The sequence below is a fragment of the Glandiceps talaboti genome, chromosome 9 (genome assembly GCF_964340395.1).
Source record: "Glandiceps talaboti chromosome 9, keGlaTala1.1, whole genome shotgun sequence".
Classification (NCBI taxonomy): Eukaryota; Metazoa; Hemichordata; class Enteropneusta; family Spengelidae; genus Glandiceps; species Glandiceps talaboti.
Genome location: NC_135557.1, coordinates 15,985,208 through 15,998,486, shown reverse-complemented (window position 1 = coordinate 15,998,486; position 13,279 = coordinate 15,985,208). Strand labels below are relative to the sequence as shown.

Here is a 13,279-nt window from a genome sequence, read left to right as displayed (position 1 = left end):
AAGTTGCCTTCTAATACTTAAAATTGGGATCTCATGCACTGGTTGGATAATAGAAAGGTCAACACGGGTCATTACACATGCTCAATACAGACGTCAGTTCTAATGATATCACATGAGCCTCTGCATCCATCTATGACTGGTAGACATCACTCGACAGCCTACACTGTTTGTACACTTGGAGTGGCGAGTTAACATCTAAATTGCTGTAATCATTTAAATGGCCCTGAACTTCTTAATGGTACACTTATTTCTAAGCTATTTGATTTCAATACCATTTCAAAGCAAACTCTGAAATGTTTAAACAGACATTTCTACTTTTCAACATGTAGCCTACTAACTGTCTACTAATATTTCTATCTTCAAATTCAAGGTTTGAAAAAAAAAAAGGTTCAAATTTTCTTTGAAGAGTTTTTTATTCACTTAAAATTTAGCTTCATCAAATGAATCCTGTCTTCTCGCATAAATTTGGACAAAATTTTCAAGGTACGGAATAAACTTTTTCAGGTATGTGAAAGGAAGTGCCCACAAACTGCATATCAGGGATAAACTAGGGGATCTAATGCTATTCGTAACCCTAAGCTAAATTAAATCTAACTCCCTAGCTTGAATACAGATGTGCATCTATTGTACAGTCCACTTTTGTATTAGTTCCATACTCAATCTACTTAGTATATATACACTCTGACTTTGGAACTAATACAAATTATGATTCCAGAGACTGGACTTTTCGAATATTCAAATACAACCAGAGATTTGGCTACCTAACACAACAAATTGGCTTCCAGATGATAACCAACGTTATCAAGTCAAATAGCCAAGTCTCTGAGCTATGGTATGCCACCCCAGTCCCAACACAAAGAGGAACCCTGGCATGCCAGCCCAGAGACTTGGCTATCAGACACAACATACTGGCTTTTAGATAGCGAATGAGCCAGATAGCCAAGTCTCTGGGCTACAGATACGACGGAAAATTCATACAGTATTAGCCCAGAAACTTGTCATGGTCTTTCTACATAGTTTTGCAGAACAAGAGGTAGTAACCTCATGACTAGTTTAGGCCAACTAGGTGTGTGCTAGAAACATTTCAAAGTGTGGTATACTTACATAAAACATTGAGAGGTGCCGAGTTCCTTTGCAGTGGATTTCCAATATTAGCATCATTACTAGACATACAGGTATAAGACTGGCCGTTGTCTTCAGCCGTCATTTCTACCTCAAGTCTATTACTGTTCAATACTTCAGACACTTTCTCTTGGTTATCCTTCCACCAACTGACTCTAGCGTCTGGTTTACCACCAGAACTTGAACACAGAACACCACTGGCTTGTTCACCTGCTTTAAAGTCTGTGTTGTCACCAATGATTTGTATATCGGTTGGGGGATCTGATAAACAGAAAGCAAAAAATGTTCAGGTAAGAAACGTTCTGTTCATTCTATGTTGATCTGACCTGTTGATCCTATGTTGACCGGATCTGATGACTTGCATGTTGCCTAATTGCATCCAATACTTCAGCAATTTCATCTGGGAATGAGACGATGACCCCAACAAAGGTCATGACCTGACATCTACAAGTGTGAAACTTTTGGAATAATTCTGAGTTACAAAAGTTGACCTTTAACATCTGAACTCTGGCTCATTGAAAGATGAAAATAAAAATGTCATTGAAATAACATCACTTACATAAAATTTCTAGTGTCACAAAGACTGTATTTGATGATGACAATGGTTCCCCGCTAGCTTCACATTGGATCGTCGCCCCATCATCTCCTTTAGCACGACTTGCCATGTATGTCCACGTACTCATAACGCTGACCCTACCATCAGAACTCGGTAGATTGTTAGTGGTAATACCAGTTTCTATGAGTTCACCATTCAAATACCATATTAACTGCGTCAATGGATAGCTGTCCTCGGCACGACAGGATATCGTAAATACTTGGTTTTCTATCACTGGTACTGCAGCGCCATTGTCATACCCAACAACATAATGCTGACTTGGCGGTACTACAAATTAACAAAACACATTTTTTTGTTAGTTTAAATAATGTCCTTTTCCCTTCGTGCCCTAGACCACATGTACTGCTAATTTGGAAGTCTGGATACAATGTTTAGTAGTCTACGTGCCATGGACTACTGCTAATTTGGAAGTCTGGATACAATGTTTAGTAGTCTATGTGCCATGGACTACTGCTGATTTGGTAGTCTAGATACAATGTTTAGTAGTCTACGTGCCATGGACTACTGCTAATTTGGAAGTCTGGATACAATGTTTAGTAGTCTATGTGCCATGGACTACTGCTAATTTGGTAGTCTAGATACAATGTTTAGTAGTCTGTGTGTCCTGGACTACTGCTAATTCGGTAGTCTAGATACAATATTTAGTACTCTCTGCCCTGCACTACTGCTAATTTTAAGAATGCTATTTTAGAAAATTTGCATAGCAGGTATATGTGAAATTCACATATGACAACAATGTTGCTGAGAACTGAGTATATAAAGTAAACAACCCTAAAGAACCTTTTGAAGCAGAATTTACGTATTTGCCCCCAAACCACAAAACAATGATTACGGTTAGGTTTACTGCCCTCTACATTGTACATATACACCCAATTCAATGTACACATGTACAAATGTACCTTTAGGTTTGTTGTTTCAATTCAGTAAATGTCTATAAATTGTTACAACTGAGATTTATACAATCAGGGTCATTATCACAGCAGGACTACACTGCATGCAGTGTACACATCTGCACTGTCACAACAATTCTATTAACCTTCAGTCAACATGCACATTCCCACCAAAAATGTTGAGACAAATTTGTTTCTTTTTTGAAATTTTCTGCCAAATTCATGTTAATTTTGGACTAATATACAAGACATAATCGTTATTCATAAATTCATGCCAAAATTTTGGTTTCAATGTGACAAATATTACAAAATTTGTCATAAACCTTTGGAAAATACATTTCCACTAAAATATTGTTCAAAATTCTTGTTTTTCAGGATTTTTTTTCACAAAGTGACTTCATTTTGGGTTGATCTAACGGAAATAATATCTATAAAGAAATTAATGTTAACTAAAACTAACAAAAATTACAAGAATTGTCTTAAAAAAGGAATATTAGCTAAAGTCAATTGTGTATGTGGAAATAAAGTGCTATGCTTGTTTGCCAGCTTAGCTTTCCAACCAGAACACTTGTTGACGTCCAAATTCATTTATTTTTATAAACTACCAGTAAAAGTGAAAAATTTTACAAAATTCTTCTCAAAATTGTGACATTTGTATTTTTATACTGCGAGTGTGTGTGTGTGGAAGTAAATAAGTTATGCTTGTCTGCTTGCTTTCCAACCAGAAACACTTGTTGATGGCAAACTCATTTACTTTCTATAAACTGTTATTACGACACCCAACCTCTGACATGAATGCACACAGTGTACAATAATTCTTCATGCTGGTCTACCCAAGTGTGTCTTAAACAAAACTTCCATGACTTTTGACGCCATCCTTTCTTGATACGCTAGGACAATACAAAAGACGACAAATCACACACAGAGCAAACCCGTGGCAGTCATAAATTCTATAACAGCTGTGGGTCACTGGAAAGCTAATGAGAGTTTTACTTAGTGGGCTGTTCTAGACAATAAGAACCAATCAATTTTCCATAAATGTCTGTCTGTCTGTTTGCTTGTTCTCAAATATAAGTCTACAAAATGTGACTGTTGCAAAAAATTTCACACATTTAGCTGCTTCCGAGTGTTACAAGGGTTATAAAACGTAAGCAAAAATCATGAAAGATGTATTGAACTGTGTCCATTTTACCACATTTCCCCTTCTTTACAATCAATGTAATCAAAGCATTGGTACAAGATATACGTGACAGAGTAGGGGAATCCAGTACAATTAACGTACAGTCATTCTTTATACCTAGCACCATAATTTGATCAGGAACCCTTGACACCTGGGGAACTCAGCTAGGATCTCTCTACATGTACTTACAACAACTCTATCTCAAATATTTCATATTTCCTTCTCTATTACCATATCCCAGACACTATTCTGTCATTGGCTTAGATTTGAAAGCTTGGAAAGATCATTAATTTGGAAAACCAATGAAGAGTGTCTCTTGAAGTGTTTTTTTTTGCTAAGGTCTTGCAAACACATTAACAGAAGAAGGAAATCTGGCGAAACATTCATAGTTTCCCATATCATGTACATGTAACATAACTGTGGTGGGAATCCCTGGTAGAAATGTTGGGGGAACTCAGGTAGATTTTACCTGCTTACCATTAACAAAAACACTGGTAGGGAACCCTGGTAAAATGACTGGGGAACTCAGGTAGATTTTACCTGCTTACTATACTTAACAAAAACTCTGTCTTGGCTACTGTTACTACGGTTCTATAACCTAAGTATCAAAGTGCAGAACACTGACATTTACCAGATTTCTCCTGACAGCACTGTGATTTTAACCCCCCCCCCCCCCCCCCCCCCCCAACTCGTGAGCTTTGAAAACTCAGCTTAGTAATCCAAACATTTGAGTGTATGTAACTGGACAATGATATAAACATCAAAGTAGAACAAGCCAATACAGAGAGCAAAGATCCCTTCATAGGAAGATCAATAGATTTAGATAGCCTGGGGCACTTGTATGCTTTCTTATGCACTCCTCCCTATGACTTGACTCAATAACAATACATCCCTAAGGCAGTGAATGTCTTGACAATATCACAAGAAGTGTGAATGTCTTGACAATATCACAAGATGTGTAAATCTTCTTCTCAAACTATTCATTGACTCTCCTCTCTATTCACCAGTAGTTACGAATCTCTACAACAACGTTTACCAATCTGCCCTTAAACAATTCAAAGAATTTAGCGTTTAGGTCAAATCTGAACACTGTCAGGCTAAATGTACCTGTGAGTTGAAAAGTTGGTGATAATGTATGTTGATTTTTAGGACCTGCAGTGCATGGTTAACACGCCATATTTTTTTCAATGACTGTACAGGCAAGAAAACCATAAACTCCAGGCGAAAAGGATGGTGAATGCGTGCACAAGTAACAACCACACTTCCTAGCCTGTCAACAGGCATTGGCTAGGAAATGTGGTTGTTACTCGTAGAGCATTCACAGTCCTTCTCGCCTGGAGTTTATGTCTAAAAGTAACAACCACATTTCCTAGCCTGTCTACAGGCATTGGCTAGGATAAAGCACATGTCATATATTATTTTTTGACTCGGCAAAACATCAGTTGGATATCTTAGTTCTAACACTAGTCTTACGGCTCTTACACTCCCATGTGTTAGATACTTGAAGGGATAGTGCTTGGACCAGTGTTAATTACTGGTGGGATAATACTTTGACTAGTGTTATCGGTAGCCCAGAGACTTGACTTGTCTTGGCGGTACTATCTCAAGAAGCTCTCGTCATACCGATTGGTTTGGAGAGCTTCTTGAAATAGTTATGTTACCTGCAACATCAGACTAGTCCAGTGTAACATTAGGCTCACACAGGCAAAAAGACCATATTTTAATTTGTTTTTTGTAATTTTTTGCTCATTTTCTGTCAACTGTCCACCTTCTAGTATACTTATGTATATAAATAGGCATCCTATGGAAATGCTGTACAGATACATAATGCAAAACTAGCCAAGAGAATTGTCTTGGTGTTAGTGTTACTATCTCAAGAACTTCAAGACATGTCTCTGGCCTGACAACTAGCTTCCATGCCTGGCATCCGGACAATGTCATATCACTTACTTCTGACAGCATATTTTGAGGTTTTACCAACTTTATCATGAAGCTGAAAAGTGTGGGAAACCTTATTCAGTGGTTTTAGCAACAGAATCATAAAACTGAAACGGGTGTGGGAAAACATTTACTACAAATGTTTGTTGCTATACACATCAGACACAGGAAGTTGAAATTGAACAAACCCAACGTTTAGTGAATCACTGAACATTTCAAACACACACCCTTGTTCCAGTGACATAATATTTATCGCACTGGGATAAAAACTGTTGATATAGCTTTGGGGTATATTTGCTAGGTATAGTTATGGTGTTTCATTATCACAGCTGTCTGCCATTCAGGGGTGGGTGTGGTATGGTCAAGTGTGACCTTGTGACCTTGGCAACAACAGTGTGTTAATAGTTTTACAGACAAACAATGTTAGATTACATGGAACTAATTGATCAGTCATGCATGAAATTAAAACTGTGTTAGAAGTGTGGTATGTCCTTAACGGAGAATGCAGACAGAGTGGAAATAATATTATTAAACTTTATAGGGCGTGAAGAATGTTATAATTCAGTGACAAAACTGATTTGCAGTTAGTAATTTGACTCTTATCAATATATTTTGAATTTAGTAGGCAGCAGACTTGTCAGGGTTTTATTATTTCATGCTATGTTGGGTTAGATAGTTTCCACCTTAGAGTAATTATAATTACTTCAAGGTTCCACCATAAGTCTCTTGGGGCCTAGCTAATTGTTATTGTTAATAATTAATCAATTGCACATTTTGCTCTCTTGACACACTTCATTACATTTCTTTCATTTTTCTTTCTTTCTCATTGTTGTAATGTTCTTCCCTTTCTCTTCATTTCTGTCTGTCTGTATGTCTGTTTATTTGTCTGTCTATCTATGTCTATGTCTATGCCTATCTGTCTGTCTGTCTGTCTGTCTGTCTGTCTGTCTATGTCTATTTGTCCGTGTATATCTGTATATATGTATCTACAATGTATCTATGTATGTATGTATGTATCTATCTATCTATCTATCTATCTATCTATCTATCTATCTATCTATCTACCTACCTACCTATCTGTCTGTCTCTCTGTCTGTCTGTCTCTATGTGTCTGTCTGTCTGTCTGTCTGTCTCTCTGTCTGTCTATGTCTTGTCTCACTGTCTCTGTCAGTCTGTCTGTCTATCTCCCCTCTCTCTACTCTTCCTTCCTCATCCACTTCCTTTCTCCAACCCTCATCCTTTATTCCCGTATATCTACTGATATCGATCTACACTGACATTCCAGATAGAGCAGTTCAGGTTTACAAGTGAATCAGTCAACCCTTTCATTTGTATTAAATTGTATGTCTGTCCGTCTGTCTGTATCTCTCCCTATCTCTATCTCCTTCCCCCTTCCAATCAATTACCCCCCCCCCCCCCACTTCCTTTCTTCACCTGTTCTTACTCAACTGTTGTCTTCCCCCTGAGTTCCAAACATAGCAGTCTAGGATTAGTACAGAATTAGTCAACCTTTTAACGTAATTAGACAAGGCTAGATTTGGGTCATAAACTTTAATTGTTACACCATCCTTTTAGCACTTATTCCACTATGGCTGTCTGGCTGCTACCAGTCTTTTGTTTACCTCCAAAATATGCCATTGCATCAAAAGTTTACGAGATAGCATTGCATAAGGTGACAACAGCTCTGAAAATGTAGAAATGTCATAAAAAATAACGATGAAAGGTTTTTTCCTCCTTCAAAACTGAAGTTGGACTTTGATTGAAAGATTAGTTATTGTGAGCACTGCTTGTTAATTACACGATAACATACAAATAACTATAGCTGAAAGGTTTTTTTGTCAAAATTTCACTTTGAGTTTGAGTTTGACTGAACGAGTCTTCGTTGATGAACATCATATATTTTAGCTCCGAGACAACACAATGTAGCAAAAGGTTTCAAGGTGTGTCCACAATGAACAGACTTTCAGTCTACAATTGGACTAAACTTGTCCCAGACTACTTTTCCACATCACAGACAACTGACAACTTTTTTAGAGATACAATCGACGACAATCTTGCAAACTTTTTCAAAAAAAAAAAAATTCTGCTTGACAGTTTTAGGTTATCATAATTACATCTTCTACTTGCTGTATGATAAACAAAAACAAACTAAAAATATTCACTTTATTGCCAAGAAATGACATGAATATTGAGTATTTCTCAAATTGATGTTTTTCGCTATAAACGAACTTTAAGTTGCTGAATTTACTATCTATTCAGAGGACCAAAAAACCCTAAGGCAAAAAAATAAAATAATAATAATAATTGTGTGTTTCCGATAACATGGCCTCAGAAATTAGGGTAGGTTGGTCATAATTTTATTTCATTTTCATTTTAATTCTATCTTTTAATTGTTTTTATTTTTTAGAAAATGTTGTTTCAAGTCGAAACAAAAAAAATGTCGGTTAGAATACCCCTTCTGTGATGGTTAGATGAAATATACACAGACATCGCTGGGGAAAGAAAACAAGCATGCATGATGGTAAAGAAGGCAAAGAATTTTGTATCTATTTGTTTTAAATACTTAAAAAAATGTTTAGGGTCGGAGGTTTAAAATAGGGTCGGTTGGGTTGTCAGAAACACACAACTTTTTCTATTAGGCCTAAGTATTCTTGTGTTACAAATACAAGTACTAACATTGTAACACTTTATATTCAGTGACTTTTCTGGCTGTTAACAGATTTCACGCCAAAAAATGAACTGAGAAATCAAACTGTCAGAAAGAAAAATAGCCTGAAAAATATACTTTAAAATAGTTTTTAAACACAGTCAAAAATAACAGCTATAGTAATTGAAAACACACTTTTTTTGAATTTTACTAAAAGTCGCAATTAGCCACGCTTAGCTAAGTTTGTTATTTGTTTTCTCCAGTTCACCGCACAACAGTAAACGTTCTTACCACAGGCAAACACTAAATCGGAAATGATCAAGTAAATATCACAGTTTGGTTGACTTTTCTGCTTATTTTTAACCTTTCAATTATAAGCAGAGATAAACCAACCATTAATATTCAAATATTTACTGTCAAAATATTTGCTAATCATTGGAATGTTGTGCTATTGTTTTAGCTTACACTTACAGTCAAGTTTAAATAATAATTGAATGGAACTGTGTATTTGCTGTATGGTTTTGTAAATTACTTTGACAAAGATTTCAAACATGGACATTTGTGCAGAGCTTTTTTTAGATAGTAATTAACACTGCGATAGTGGAAATGTATATTTGCCAAATGGTTTTACTAAAAATTTTACAAATTTTTTTAAAAGTGTGACATTTTGCAAAGAGCTTTTAAGATATTAACACCATGACAATGGATATGTGTATTTGTTGTTGTTCAAAGGGTTTTACTAAAAATTGACAAAATAATTTTGCAAAGAGCTTTTTCAGATATTAACATGACAGTGGAAATGTGCATTTGTTTCACTAAAAAATGTATTTAAAAAAATTAAATTTTGGCATTTTGCAGATAGTAACATCAAGACAAGTCTACAGCTGTTAGAATGACATAACAAGTCGTATCATACTGACTAATATTCACCCTCTTTCCCCATAAAGTGGAATGGTCTGCTATACATATAAGAGGATTAAACCACCTAATACAGGAAAAGAGGGGTGTTTTTGATGCGAGGGATGAGTTCTACTTACCCAATATTCTAGGGTAGACACTAAGCGTCCTCTCTCTGGTCATAACTTCATTTTGTGCCGTACACATTAATACGTGATTTTGATGCTGATTATAAATCGGTGAAAATGTAAGTTTGCTGACTGTATTGAGTCGGTTATCACCAGGCTGGTCGACTTCTTCTGTATTTGATTCTACCGTGAATCCCCCAACTCCTGAAATTATCTGTTCATTGCCCAAATACCACAAAACATCTGCGGCTGGATTTGCTTGCTTGGCCCAACAAATAATTGTGATTGGTCGCCCCTCTATCATGGTCACCATGTCATTTTCTCCAAGCAAGTCTATTTGACCTTCGACCCCCATGATGAGATCTTGCACTGGACCTATGAAAAACAAACAAACAAACAAACAAGTTGTTTAGTTGACGATATTTTTCACATCAATGTTTGCAATAACTTGTCTTAATTGTGACTACATTATCAAAATTTAAAAAATTCAGGAATAAATGATTTTTTTTTAATTTTCTACAAATATGTCTGTCCCAAAAGTTCATGGGGAAAATGAAATAATATTTAACAACACTACTAAAGTATGTGTCATTTATTTCATTTCTTTGTCCAGTGCTGAAGGTTTTTCTCTTTCTGCTGATTCAAAAATAACAACATTTTGACAAGGATACTGAAAGTGGAAAATGATAAAATTCTCTCAGATGCATAAATTTGTCTAGCATGGCTACAATTATATTCCTTCGCAGTATAGTGGAGTCATAGATCCCGTGAGTAAACAGGCTACGAATTGGGTTTGATGTAGCAGTACACTTCAAACAAGATGGCTGCCATGGTGGTAAAACAAGATGGCAGTAGTAAAACAAGATGGCTGCTATGGTGGTAAAACAAGATGGCTGCCATGGTGGTAAAACAAGATGGCTGCCATGGTGGTAAAACAAGATGGCTGCCATGGTGGTAAAACAAGATGGCTGCCATGGTGGTAAAACAAGATGGCTGCCATGGTGGTAAAACAAGATGGCTGCCATGGTGGTACAAAGCTTGAGTTTCATTTCCCTGACCTCTGATGATGGGAGTATAATTGATAGCTGTCAGTTTAGTACTATAAGTGAGGTAAATCAAGATGGCACCCTACTGGCATCGCTGACACCTACGTAGAAATTTAATCCTACTTTCTAGAAATCTAAAATAGACTCCACACTTCTCTTGTCTGATAATACCGCTGCAAATGTTTTTTAAATGGTGTCAGAGTCAATCTGATTAGTGTGTGATTGATGAAACAATTTTTTTAATTGTCATATTTCCTGTCTTACATGTGTCTGTCCTCAAGTAGGAAATATGTGAAATATGGTAAATATTACAATCTGAGCTTTCTAAATAACTTATTTGTTTCATTTGCCATATTTCCTGTCATCTCTATTTTTTCCAATACAAGACATGTACACAAAGCCTATATAGATAATTCATTGTTGTGTTCATTATTTTAAAGGGCTATGTTTCTATCCCGGGCCATCACATTAGTGTAAATATTACATAGGAATACTCTTTTGTGATGGTCCAACCTTTTCTTAGACTGGGTTATTCTGTAAGCATACAACTTACACCAGGACAGGTATGGTACATGTAGATGTAAAATATGGTTAGATTTCTCAAACTATAACGTAAATCTTTTGTGGTCAGAATTTAATGTACACCCTCACCACTTCCAAAACACATACCAAGTTCAAAGTGATGTAAACCGTTGAATGTCATGAGTCACTAAAAACAGATCACACGGAAGTACGGAAGCGGGGGCATTATTAAGACAATATTTGATGCGTCACAAAAACTGTCACGCACCAATGATGCATCACACCGTTCAAAAAGTGGCCTCCAACAACTATCCATCGGCCTACATTACCATAAATGGAATAAATTTACATCTAATATCCATATATTTATTTCCTAAGAATAGAATCTTTTATCTTTTTATTGAGGATATAAAAACGTAACAGGTTTTTATATCTTTTTTATTGAGGAAATACCAACATTTCACACTAAAATCGTTCTAATGATATAAATTCCTACGTACAATACACACACACCAACGTTTCCTTCATTATTATTCTGATAGCATTGCTAGCCGATGATTTAGCTGTCTAATTTGTTTCCAAGTTTATAGTAACCAGTTAACAACAGACATAGGTCTAAATTAATTACAAGTCACTACCTATAAAATTCACACCTCACTATTTTCATTTATTACATCACTGTTATTCACAAGAATACTACTGAAGTTAACCGTCACATTTTTGGCAATTTTATATACAGTAAATTTTACATATAAATTGGACACATTTTGTCACTTTTTTTAAACAATTCATTTCATTTCATTTGGCCCCAATAAAACTGAACTAAAATGACCTCAAAGAAAAAAAGTTATTCTAGCCAAAAAATAATTTGGACATTTTTCTCATTATTTTGACAGTTCCCTCCATTTTGGACCCAATAAAACTAAAATGTCCTCCTCAAAGCAAAAATGCAAAAACGCACAACATTACTGTATTTTGTGAACAATTAAAACAATTGATCATGTCTGCAAACGCAAGACAAGAAGTCTGTCGTAACGTTGCAAGAATGTGTCTATGTTTTGGGTTAGATTGTCTGAGATATAACCTTACCATTAGCCATCAGGTAAGAATGTTGTCTTTATTCGGACCGCAATACTATATACATTGTCATGTACTGTAGCCAATAGAGTGTCACGCTACACACCGATATACTATTAACGTTTACAGGAAGTCAACCACTTTCTGTACTACCGGTTTGATCACCACAGACAGTAATAAATGACTACCCAATGACACTCTTTCATACCTGCAAATTAATGACTTGCGCTGTTCATTCATATATGACGAGTTTACTGACCGCGTAGGCAATACGTAAATAACTGCATTATAGTGATACATACACATACGTTTCCATACCCTGGGGCTACTACAACTGTTGTATTCACCTATCCATTCTCAACAAGTGGGCAACACATAATACAAGTTTTTAGACACTTCCCCCACCATGCCAGCATGTTGATGACTTTGTGTTCACTCATAAATCGTAGGTTTACTGACCGCTCAGACAATACCCCAATAAATTATATTATGAATCATGGATTTTCGTCACCTGAAATATTTCAATTTCTCAGAATGAATTAGACCTATCATGACGTACCTTACAGACTATGAGTGCATTGACTTATAACAATTTGGAGTAATTTATACCTGATATGAAGGCTCAGGCACCATGACAATAAATGTATGGGTTTTGATACGATGATACAAACATTCATGAACTATTTTCCTAATTAATGTATTCGAACCATAGAAAAGAGACATATGGTAAAATTTGCATACGTTTTATATTTTTCATAATAATTTTGATGGGAAACCCTAGAAACAATTGGGGGAAGGGGTAGTCTAGCGGCTATTCCTGGCTTTGAGCCTCAAAACTGGAGACATGAAGCCACATTTACTTTCTAGACTACTGTAGGTGCAGGAATGGGAGTGGTGGTGGTGGTGGTGGTGGTGGTGGTGGTGGTGGTGGTGGGCATGAATTAGGCATAACTTGGATAGATTTCATACCCTGTACATGTACCATACATTTTTTTAATGTTGGTGGGAACCTCCATAGAGTGATTGGAAAAATCAGGTAGATTTCTCACTCAGCACCCAACAACACTAATACAAAGTACCTTGAGCTAGTCAACATGAAATATTCAGTATTCATTTCAATGATTCATAAAAACAAAGCCCAGAGACTTGTCTTGGTGTTACCATCTCAAGAAGCTCTCCTCTCCAAAGACAAGAGAAATCCAACATTAATCCAATC

General features: G+C 36.1%; 1 protein-coding gene across 1 annotated transcript in view; it reads right to left on the bottom strand.

Moving 5' to 3' along the window:
• Positions 1–1,084: 1,084 nt before the first annotated feature.
• Positions 1,085–13,279, bottom strand: part of LOC144439868 (nephrin-like) — a 41,651-nt gene continuing 29,456 nt past the window's right edge. Inside the window, exons 3-5 of the mRNA XM_078129103.1 lie at positions 9,431–9,793; positions 1,682–2,005; positions 1,085–1,383 (exon numbers count right to left, since the gene is read on the bottom strand). Coding sequence (XP_077985229.1) covers positions 1,085–1,383; positions 1,682–2,005; positions 9,431–9,793 — 986 coding nt within the window. The remainder of the gene's footprint in view (positions 1,384–1,681; positions 2,006–9,430; positions 9,794–13,279) is intronic.